Raw genomic sequence first — 12,324 nt, forward strand, 5'->3', positions numbered from 1 at the left:
GTGTTTTTCAGGCTCTGGAGACAGGAGCTCATGTCAGAAATGTCATTGTGAGTCGCGTTTGTTTCTGCGCCGGAGCCATTCGTTCCCTTTGCATCCAAAGAATCTCAAAGGCGGATTATTTGTGTCGACAGGAGAGAGATTTGCTGCTACGATACCGACGTCGAGAATCTCTGAGGAGGAACAAAGCGTGAGGTCCTGCAAGGTGAGTCTGTTTGTTTGCGGCTGCTTGGTGTTGCGCAAGATGAAATGGCCTTTTTCTCGCTATCGTTCCTCTCGTCGATTCATCGTGAGGTGTCGCTTCAGTTTGTTCAGAGAGATGTTTGCTTCCGCGCCCGCAGGTCATCGAAACATTTTACGGCTACGACGAAGACGTGTTGGTGGACTCGGACGGATCGTCCTTGTCTTTTCACACCGACAGAACCCCCGACACGGAACCCGAAGAGGTAGCCCGCCATTTCTGCCAGCGTATTGGCACCAAACATTCCTCTTCAGCCTGGAATCGGACTCGTCTTTGCGTCGCGGGTGCTTTGTCGCCGGTCTGACTGATTCTGGTACTAGTGCTGTGTTGCATTGGTGTGTGCATGAAGAGGCGGAGCTTCGCTACCGCCAGCTGACGCAAGAATATCAAGCGCTGCAACGAGCCTACGCTCTGCTAGCCCAGACCAGCGAAGGGGACTACGACGCCGAGAAGGAGATCAAGGTGGCGCCCCTTTCCGCAACCCCCGGCCGGGTCGCAGCCTCCCCGTTCTCACCCAGCCTCGGGTGTTCTCTGGTCTGAAAGGAGGAGGAGGAGCCTCCCTCCTCCTCCTTTCAGACCAGAGAAAAGCTGATGGTAGAAATGGGTCACTATCAAAGCAGAGTAGCAGATCTGGAGTCAGCGCTGAAGCAACAAGGACAGGTAAGCTCATCAATGAGCACACCTTTTTCTCAGACAAAATAGCTACATTCTTCAGTCACTCATTCGTCTGGCATTACTGGACCAACCCCCCCCCCCCCCCCCCCGAACGTGGCTGGGAAAATGCGGAGAAAAGCAAATGTCATTTTCCAGTCAACCAAAGAATTTGTGGATGAAAATGACACAACATTCCAAAGCTGTCCACGCGTTTGTCTCTTCTAGAATGTCAAGTGGGTGGAGGAGAAGCAGCTGCTGCGTCAGAGCAATCAGCAGTTGGCCGAAAAGGTGACGGAAAGAAAGGCGCTGGGCGGAGTCGCTTGGCGTCACACCCGTCGGGAAGCCCCGCAGATGAGGTCTGACTGTCTTTTCAGGTCAGGCGGATGGAGGCGGAAGAAGCGCGTCTGAAAGAGCACATCCAGGATATCCGAGACCAAAACGAACTGCTTGAGTTCCGCATCCTGGAGCTGGAGGTGGGAAGACTCGCACAAGCGTGTTGAGGCCAGAGATGTGACGGACGGACGGACGGACGGACGGACGGACGGACGGACGGATGCATGCCTCTGCCTTTCAGGAGAGGGAGTGGCGCTCCCCCGTCTTGAAGTTTCTGCAAGTCCGTTTCCCAGACGGCCTCAGCCCTTTGCAGATCTACTGCGAGGCCGAGGGCGTGAGCGTACGTAAGGCGTCCCTCGCAACCCTAACCTTAACCCGAGGTCCCAGAACACCTTACATTGCTCCTTGCGCCTTTCCCCCGGACATCGTCATCAGTGATCTGATGAAGAAGCTGGACATCCTGGGCTATAACGCCGTAAGTGTATGTCGAACTCCTTATGTTCGCACTCCACGAGACTCGGCGGCTCAAATGTGACTTTTGGAAGGCTTTGCGCTGAAAGAAGCTTGTTGACGCTGTGCCTTTGGGCTCTTGCAGAATCTCACCAACGAGGAGCAGGTGGTCGTGATTCACGCCAGGACCCTTCTCACCCTAGCCGAGAAGGTAACGCGCACGTCCACGCACGCTCTCGCATTCTGCTTATGTGACAGCAGCCTTTCCTCAGTGGTTAGAATACATCAAAGTGACCAAGTCAGCACTTCAACAGAAGATGTTGGACATTGAAAGTGAGAAGGTAGACAGACACGCGACATCAGCCAAGGGGAACTCCGGCAATGTGCCCCAACAATTCTGACCTTGAGCTGTGCTAGGATATGTTCTGCAAGCAGAAGGGCTACCTGGATGAAGAGTTGGACTTCAGGAAGTGTTCCATGGACCAGGCTCATAAGGTAAGCCGCCCTCAAATCTCCCGCCGGACCACTGATGGACGAGGATTGCGGCCCAGAGGATCCTGGAGCTGGAGGCCATGTTGTACGAGGCGCTACCGCAGCGGGACTGCCCCGCCACGGACGGCGAAAAAGCCAGCCACGCTGGCGTGAATGACGTGCTGACGGCGGATCAGAGAGAAGAGCTTAGGAGCGCCGTGGACCAATGGAAGCGAGCCCTGATGTGCGAGTTGAGGGAGCGCGACGCTTGCATCCTCCAAGAGAGAATGGATCTGCTGCACAGCGCGCAACAGGTAAGGGCCCAAAGCCAGCCCGGCACTTACTTGCACGTTTACTGGCTTTTGAATGCCACTTTCCATTTGTCCGTCCTAGAGGAACAAAGAGCTGAAAGAATTCATCGAAGCTCAGAAGAGACAAATCAAACAATTGGAGGAGAAGTTTCTGTTTCTCTTTCTATTCTTCTCCTTGGCCTTCATTCTGTGGCCCTAACACCAGCTGGTGAGTGAGCTCCAGCGGCACCGCACTCGACACCTCCGATACACTGCCAGCCGGTCTCAGACGTTGGCAGACGCTCCGATGCCAACGTATACCCCCCGCCACGGTGACAGAGGCACCGCGTCACACCGGCGCTCATCCAATCAGAAGGCAGGAAAAGCAAATTCACATGCAGGGCACTTTTGAACCAGAAGAGAGCGCCACAAAAAACGGTTGTTGCCCCAAACGCGCACTAAAAAGGGTCAGAATAACAAGAGTCCCACTGGCCAGCCGGGGCCACCCGTCCAGCTGTTTCTTCAGGGGGGAAAAAAATTGGAGTCACCGGTGAGTACATTTTGCATTTAGCTCTGCTTTTCTGCTTCTGTCTTCAAGTGTGTGGCATCCTGCGATCAAAGATTCAGCCAACCCCAAAGCGGTTGACCTCAACGTCCCACCACCATGCCTACCAGAGCAGGTGACGTGATGCTTTGGACATCCTTCCGTCTCAGATGCCCAAAAGTACTCTTTGCCACATCTGCGGCAATACGGTGTCTTTTCAAAGGTGCAAATAAATCCAGCGTGGGCGGAACACGCACGTCTTCGGTTTTTCCCGCTTTGTTTGTGTGACAGCTGTTGTGAAAATTTTATACAAATAAAGTTGTATAGTACAGGTTTGGCCAAGCCGCAACTCCCGAACCGCATGCGGCTCTTTTATGTTCATATCAACATTTGTGTGTGTGTGTGTGTGTGTGTGTGTGGGGGGGGGGGGGTTGTGCGTGTTGGCTTCACTTGAGTTCAATTTGGTATTTTGGTCAAAAGCGCATGTGGTGAAATTCCACAAAGTAGGATGGGCAAACACATTTCTTTAAACTATGAGTGTCAATTGGGCTCTTGAAATGGCAGGGAAAAGATGCACAGCAAAACGAAAATACGTAGATGAACACAGGACGTTTTAATCAGAGTGGGAAAGTTTCTATTTTTTGTTGAACGTGATGGCAAACCATTCTGCCTGATATGTCAGACCTCAGCGCATTTCAAAGATTCAAATCTTCAGCGCCATGCACTTAAGCTCACTCCATGCTAACATTGATCAGGCGTCGAACCCGCAACATCATGCTTAAGAGGTGGCCATGCTAACCAGTGCGCCATTATGTCAACGCATAATAACTGTAAGTCTACTGATCAAAACAGCGGTTACTACATGACGTCGCTACGTCGTGGTCACGTGACGCAGACAAGACGTCAATGGACGTGGGCAGAGTTAACTTGTTTAAAAGGGAGTGGGCAGAAGAAATATTTAATTTATTTAAATCTATTTTGAGTGCACACCATTATGCCAATGCATAACAACTGTAAATCTACTAAACAAAACAGCGGTTGCTATATCGTCTGCCACGTCGTGGTCACGTGACGCGGACGTGACGTCGACGCCTACTTTACATCCCACCGATCACAGGACCCCTCGGCTGCATAACCGTGCCCCCTTCCCAACCAATCGGATTTGCTATACGCGAAAACGACGCCAATGGAAAGAGCTTCCGCCCAAATTTAAATCCGTGGGCGTGGCTCGCAGCAGGAAGTAGGAAAATGGCGGCGATGTTGACAAAGACACAGCGGATGGTAACATACGACTAACAAGAGAAATATTTTTATTTTCTGCTTGCAACTGGACCGTCCAGAGCGTACACGGTAAGTACAACTCATCGTTTTTAAAAAGAAGTACTTTTGTTGCCCTGAAAAGCGAGTGAGCGTGGCGTTTGTGGGGGACGTCGAATTTCGACGATTCTTTCTGGTCAACGGTTGTAAATGATTGTGTTGATTAAAAAAGAAAACTATGTAACTCTACTTTTAACTGCCGTTTCAGATAGATTTGGAATTGCATCACATCCAATTTTGCCTGGGAACAAACAGATTAAATACATCTTAGTTTTGAATAAGCCACTCCTTCTCAAACAAGTAAACTCTGCCCATTTTGCGCAGTAGATGTTCTGTTAATATCTAGTATTTATACAAAGTCATAATTTAAATTGCTTTCAACCTTCATTCATCGGTTCAACCAACATTACTCGCTCTTATTACCAACTTGTATTGATTTAACTAAGCGTTTAATACTTCCTATCAGGTCTCAAATCGAGATTTGGCAAAATACAATTTCAGCAAATCCAATTTTGCCAGGGAACAAAAATAGATTAAATAAACTAAATAAGTCCTCTTCCCATTAAATAAGTCTTGTAACCAGTCCTCTTCAAACAAGTAAAGTCTGCCCATTTTGTGCCGTAGATTTTGTGTCTATGCCTAGTATTTAAACAAAATCATAATTTAAACGACTTCTTTCCTTCATTCACTTTGGAAATTTGGAATTGCAGCAAATCGAATTTTGCCAGGGAACAAAAATAGATCAATTAAACTAAATACGTTTTCTTCCCATTAAATGAATTAAAAAAGTCTGTCTTGTAACCAGTCCTTTTCAAACAAGTAAAGTCTGCCCATTTTGTGCCGTCGATTTTGTGTTTATGCCTAGTATTTATACAAAATCATAATTTAAAGGACTTCATTCCTTCATTCACTTTGGAAATTTGGAATTGCAGCACATCAAATTTTGCCTGGGAAGAAAAGTAGATTAAATAAATTTAATAAGTCTTACTACTTCCCATTAAATAAATTAAATACGTCTTACTTGTTTCCACTCCTTTTCAAAACAGTAGTTTAAAACGAGGGCCCTTCACTCAATCTTTAACCTCAACCCCGCACGTTGTGTTGTATCTGTGAATCTTGGTTGTGGCCAAATGATAGTTTTCTTTCATTCGTTTAGGTTCCAAGAAAACTTGATGTAACTCTACTTTTAACTGCCGTTTCAGATAAGCGGGTATTACGTCGCAGTCATGTGCCGCGGATATGACGTAATTGCCCGAACCTCCGCCAAAATTCAAATCTGTTGGCGCGATGGCCGTGAGCCGCTGAGCAGCGACGATTATCAACAGAAATATCTTTATTTTCTGCTTGCAACTGGACCGTCTAGAGCGTACACGGTAAGTAACACTCATTGTGTTTAAGGAGATTTACGTTTGTAATAGCAGAAGTGTAGCCGCGTTGCGTTGTACGTGTGAAAATTGGTCGAGGCGAAATGTTAATGTTTAATTTCATTCCTTTAGGTTCCACGGTGTTTGTTGGCTGCAAGTTTTCCACTGCAAGAAGAGGCTCGTATCATTGACCAGGAGCGAGCTACAATGGTGAGTAGCCATAACATTTATGTTAAACACTTCCTATTTCATGTCTAACAGTACTTGATTTAACAAATAACCATAAATAAATACAGTGTGGGCACTGAAGTTAACATATGTGATTATACTGCCTAATCTGTCACAGAGTAGATTGTTGCAAAGTAATATAAGATCCAAAGTTGTAATTCAGAATAGTTTTCAAAAGAAGGCCATTAGAATTATATACAAGTACGATTACCCTTAACATAACAACAAGCTATTAATTAAATCACAAATTCTTCAATTCAAAGATTTGGTAGATTATCAGACAAATAATGTCTAACAGTAATTGATTTAACACATCACGATAAGTAGATTGAGTGTGGGCACTCTCAAGTTAACATATATGATTATACTGCCTAAACTGTTACAGAGTATGTTGTTGCCAAGTAATGTAGAATAGATCCAAAGTAGTAATCCAGAATAGTTTTGAAGAGGCCATTAGAATAATAAACAAATCTGATTACCTTGAACATAATAACAAGCTAAGTGTTTAATATGTCCTATGAAGTCAAAATTGGGCACCATCATGTGGTGAAATTTGGAATTGCATCACATCCAATTTTGCCTGGGAACAAACAGATTAAATAAATCTTAGTTTTGAATAAGCCACTCCTTCTCACACAAGTAAACTCTGCCCATTTCGCGCAGTAGATGTTCTGTTGATATCTAGTATTTATACAAAGTCATAATTTAAATTGCTTTCAACCTTCATTCATCGGTTCAACCAACATTACTCGCTCTTATTACCAACTTGTATTGATTTAACTAAGCGTTTAATACTTCCTATCAGGTCTCAAGTCAAGATTTGGCAAAATACAATTTCAGCAAATCCAATTTTGCCAGGGAACAAAAATAGATTAAATAAACTAAATAAGTCCTCTTCCCATTAAATAAATCAGAAAAGTCTGTCTTGTAACCAGTCCTCTTCAAACAAGTAAAGTCTGCCCATTTTGTGCCGTAGATTTTGTGTCTATGCCTAGTATTTAAACAAAATCATAATTTAAACGACTTCTTTCCTTCATTCACTTTGGAAATTTGGAATTGCAGCAAATCGAATTTTGCCAGGGAACAAAAATAGATCAATTAAACTAAATAAGTTTTCTTCCCATTAAATGAATTAAAAAAGTCTGTCTTGTAACCAGTCCTTTTCAAACAAGTAAAGTCTGCCCATTTTGTGCCGTCGATTTTGTGTTTATGCCTAGTATTTATACAAAATCATAATTTAAAGGACTTCATTCCTTCATTCACTTTGGAAATTTGGAATTGCAGCACATCAAATTTTGCCTGGGAAGAAAAGTAGATTAAATAAATTTAATAAGTCTTACTACTTCCCATTAAATAAATTAAATACGTCTTACTTGTTTCCACTCCTTTTCAAAACAGTAGTTTAAAACGAGGGCCCTTCACTCAATCTTTAACCTCAACCCCGCACGTTGTGTTGTATCTGTGAATCTTGGTTGTGGCCAAATGATAGTTTTCTTTCATTCGTTTAGGTTCCAAGAAAACTTGATGTAACTCTACTTTTAACTGCCGTTTCAGATAAGCGGGTATTACGTCGCAGTCATGTGCCGCGGATATGACGTAATTGCCCGAACCTCCGCCAAAATTCAAATCTGTTGGCGCGATGGCCGTGAGCCGCTGAGCAGCGACGATTATCAACAGAAATATCTTTATTTTCTGCTTGCAACTGGACCGTCTAGAGCGTACACGGTAAGTAACACTCATTGTGTTTAAGGAGATTTACGTTTGTAATAGCAGAAGTGTAGCCGCGTTGCGTTGTACGTGTGAAAATTGGTCGAGGCGAAATGTTAATGTTTAATTTCATTCCTTTAGGTTCCACGGTGTTTGTTGGCTGCAAGTTTTCCACTGCAAGAAGAGGCTCGTATCATTGACCAGGAGCGAGCTACAATGGTGAGTAGCCATAACATTTATGTTAAACACTTCCTATTTCATGTCTAACAGTACTTGATTTAACAAATAACCATAAATAAATACAGTGTGGGCACTGAAGTTAACATATGTGATTATACTGCCTAATCTGTCACAGAGTAGATTGTTGCAAAGTAATATAAGATCCAAAGTTGTAATTCAGAATAGTTTTCAAAAGAAGGCCATTAGAATTATATACAAGTACGATTACCCTTAACATAACAACAAGCTATTAATTAAATCACAAATTCTTCAATTCAAAGATTTGGTAGATTATCAGACAAATAATGTCTAACAGTAATTGATTTAACACATCACGATAAGTAGATTGAGTGTGGGCACTCTCAAGTTAACATATATGATTATACTGCCTAATCTGTTACAGAGTATGTTGTTGCCAAGTAATGTAGAATAGATCCAAAGTAGTAATCCAGAATAGTTTTGAAGAGGCCATTAGAATAATAAACAAATCTGATTACCTTGAACATAATAACAAGCTAAGTGTTTAATATGTCCTATGAAGTCAAAATTGGGCACCATCATGTGGTGAAATTTGGAATTGCATCACATCCAATTTTGCCTGGGAACAAACAGATTAAATAAATCTTAGTTTTGAATAAGCCACTCCTTCTCAAACAAGTAAACTCTGCCCATTTCGCGCAGTAGATGTTCTGTTGATATCTAGTATTTATACAAAGTCATAATTTAAATTGCTTTCAACCTTCATTCATCGGTTCAACCAACATTACTCGCTCTTATTACCAACTTGTATTGATTTAACTAAGCGTTTAATACTTCCTATCAGGTCTCAAGTCAAGATTTGGCAAAATACAATTTCAGCAAATCCAATTTTGCCAGGGAACAAAAATAGATTAAATAAACTAAATAAGTCTTCTTCCCATTAAATAAATCAGAAAAGTCTGTCTTGTAACCAGTCCTCTTCAAACAAGTAAAGTCTGCCCATTTTGTGCCGTAGATTTTGTGTCTATGCCTAGTATTTAAACAAAATCATAATTTAAACGACTTCTTTCCTTCATTCACTTTGGAAATTTGGAATTGCAGCAAATCGAATTTTGCCAGGGAACAAAAATAGATCAATTAAACTAAATAAGTCTTCTTCCCATTAAATAAATTAAAAAAGTCTGTCTTGTAACCAGTCCTTTTCAAACAAGTAAAGTCTGCCCATTTTGTGCCGTCAATTTTGTGTTAATGCCTAGTATTTATACAAAATCATAATTTAAAGGACTTCATTCCTTCATTCACTTTGGAAATTTGGAATTGCAGCACATCAAATTTTGCCTGGGAAGAAAAGTAGATTAAATAAATTTAATAAGTCTTACTAGTTCCCATTAAATAAATTAAATACGTCTTACTTGTTCCCACTCCTTTTCAAAAAAGTAGTTTAAAACGAGGTCCCTTCACTCAACCTTTAACCCTATTTATTCACCTTCTAGGCTAAGTGTTAAAGGCTAAGTGTTAGAGGCTAAAAGCCAGAGGCTAGGCGCCAGAGGCGAGTTTTTGTGGGCTGAAGTTTTAGTGGGGTTAGTGTGAATACAATCCAAAAGAATACAATACAATAGAATATAATACATAGATTAAATTCAATAGCTCTTACTACTTCCCATTAAATAAATTAAATACGTCTTACTTGTTCCCAATCCTTTTCAAAAAAGTAGTTTAAAACGAGGGCCCTTCACTCAACCTTTAACCTCAACCCCGCACGTCACATTGTGTTGTATCTGTGAATGTCTGTTGTGGCCAAATGATAGTTTTCTTTCATTCGTTTAGGTTCCACGGTGTTTGTTGGCTATGTTTTCCACTGTCAGAAGGATGAAAATACAAAGTACAACGCTTGGACGTGGGCGAAGACGTCACCGGTGAGTCCTTCCTTCCTATTTATTTACCTTCTAGGTGCTAAAGGCTAAGTGTTAGAGGCTAAGTGTTAGAGGCTAAGTGTTAAAGGCAACACAATACGAACAACACAACACAATACGAACAACTCAACACAATATGAACAACACAATATGAAACACACAACACAATACGAACAACACAACACAATACGAACAACACAACACAATACGAACAACACAACACATTACGAACAACACAACACAATACGAAAAACACAACGATACTGCACTGAACAACACGATACCGCACTGAACAACACGATACCGCACTAAACAACACGATACCGCACTGAACAACACCATGCCGCACTGAACACCATGCCACACTGAACAACACCATGCCGCACTGAACAACATTATGCCGCACTGAACAACACCATGCCGCACTGAACAACACCATCCCGCACTGAACAACACCATGCCGCACTGAACAACACCATTCCGCACTGAACAACACCATGCCGCACTGAACAACATTATGCCGCACTGAACAACACCATGCCGCACTGAACAACACCATGCCGCACTGAACAACATTATGCCGCACTGAACAACACCATGCCGCACTGAACAACACCATCCCGCACTGAACAACACCATGCCGCATTGAACAACACCATGCCGCACTGAACAACACCATCCTGCACTGAACAACACCATGCCGCATTGAACAACACCATGCCGCACTGAACAACACCATCCTGCACTGAACAACACCATGCCGCACTGAACAACACCATGCCGCACTGAACAACACCATGCCGCACTGAACAACATTATGCCGCACTGAACAACACCATGCCGCACTGAACAACACCATGCCGCACTGAACAACACCATGCCGCATTGAACAACACCATGCCGCATTGAACAACACCATGCCGCACTGAACAACACCATCCTGCACTGAACAACACCATGCCGCATTGAACAACACCATGCCGCACTGAACAACACCATCCTGCACTGAACAGCACCATCCCGCACTGAACAACACCATCCCGCATTGAACAACACCATCCTGCACTGAACAACACCATGCCGCACTGAACAACACCATGCCGCACTGAACAACACCATTCCGCACTGAACAACACCATGCCGCACTGAACAACACCATCCTGCACTGAACAACACCATCCCGCACTGAACAACACCATGCCGCATTGAACAACACCATGCCGCACTGAACAACACCATCCTGCACTGAACAACACCATGCCGCACTGAACAACATCATGCCGCACTGAACAACACCATGCCGCACTGAACAACACCATGCCGCACTGAACAACATTATGCCGCACTGAACAACATTATGTCGCACTGAACAACACCATGCCGCACTGAACAACACCATGCTGCACTGAACAACATTATGCCGCACTGAACAACACCATGCCGCACTGAACAACACCATCCCGCACTGAACAACACCATGCCGCATTGAACAACACCATGCCGCACTGAACAACACCATGCTGCACTGAACAACATTATGCTGCACTGAACAACACGATCCTGCATTGAACAACACCATGCCGCACTGAACAACACCATCCTGCACTGAACAACACCATGCCGCACTGAACAACACCATGCCGCACTGAACAACACCATGCCGCAATGAACAACACCATCCAGCACTGAACAACACCATGCCGCATTGAACAACACCATGCCGCACTGAACAACACCATCCTGCACTGAACAACACCACCCCGCACTGAACAACACGATCCCGCATTGAACAACACCATGCCGCATTGAACAACACCATGCCGCATTGAACAACACCATGCCGCACTGAACAACACCATGCCGCAATGAACAACACCATCCCGCACTGAACAACACCATGCCGCACGGAACAACACCATGCCGCACTGAACAACACCATCCCGCACTGAACAACACCATCCCGCACTGAACAACACCATGCCGCATTGAACAACACCATGCCGCACTGAACAACCCCATCCTGCACTGAACAACACCTACCCGCACTGAACAACACCATGCCGCACTGAACAACATTATGCCGCACTGAACAACACCATGCCGCACTGAACAACACCATGCCGCACTGAACAACACCATGCCGCACTGAACAACACCATGCCGCAATGAACAACACCATCCCGCACTGAACAACACCATGCCGCCTTGAACAACACCATGCCGCACTGAACAACACCATCCTGCACTGAACAACACCACCCCGCACTGTACAACACCATCCCGCATTGAACAACACCATCCCGCACTGAACACCATGCCGCACTGAACAACACCATGCCGCACTGAACAACACCATGCCGCACTGAACAACACCATGCCGCACTGAACAACACCATGCCACAATGAACAACACCATCCAGCACTGAACAACACCATGCCGCATTGAACAACACCATGCCGCACTGAACAACACCATCCTGCACTGAACAACACCACCCCGCACTGAACAACACGATCCCGCATTGAACAACACCATGCCGCATTGAACAACACCATGCCGCACTGAACAACACCATGCCGCACTGAACAACACCATGCTGCACTGAACAACACTATG

The 12,324-nt window shown here is 44.4% G+C and overlaps 1 protein-coding gene across 1 annotated transcript; it reads left to right on the forward strand.

Annotated features, from left to right (window-relative positions):
- Window positions 1-838: 838 nt before the first annotated feature.
- LOC148386858 (janus kinase and microtubule-interacting protein 3-like) lies at window positions 839-3,306 on the forward strand. Its single transcript, XM_088396527.1, has 9 exons — window positions 839-898; window positions 1,118-1,180; window positions 1,267-1,365; window positions 1,467-1,700; window positions 1,821-1,886; window positions 1,948-2,016; window positions 2,093-2,170; window positions 2,227-2,460; window positions 2,540-3,306. The coding sequence occupies exons 1-9, from the start codon at window positions 839-841 to the stop codon at window positions 2,654-2,656; spliced, it is 1,020 nt and encodes a 339-aa protein (XP_088252653.1). The 3' UTR covers window positions 2,657-3,306.
- The last annotated feature ends 9,018 nt before the right edge of the window (window positions 3,307-12,324 follow it).

Source organism: Syngnathus floridae, chromosome 14 (genome assembly GCF_059516105.1).
Source record: "Syngnathus floridae isolate MCC-2025c chromosome 14, RoL_Sflo_1.0, whole genome shotgun sequence".
Taxonomy (NCBI): domain Eukaryota; kingdom Metazoa; phylum Chordata; class Actinopteri; order Syngnathiformes; family Syngnathidae; genus Syngnathus; species Syngnathus floridae.

Excerpts from the sequence above, each read along its gene's own strand:
- LOC148386858 (XM_088396527.1), top strand. The coding sequence starts at position 839 with ATGGGTCACTATCAAAGCAGAGTAGCAGATCTGGAGTCAGCGCTGAAG. Across the intron at positions 1,181-1,266 it reads ATCAGCAGTTGGCCGAAAAG|GTCAGGCGGATGGAGGCGGA; the intron begins GTGACGGAAAGA and ends CTGTCTTTTCAG. Across the intron at positions 2,017-2,092 it reads TGGACATTGAAAGTGAGAAG|GATATGTTCTGCAAGCAGAA; the intron begins GTAGACAGACAC and ends GAGCTGTGCTAG.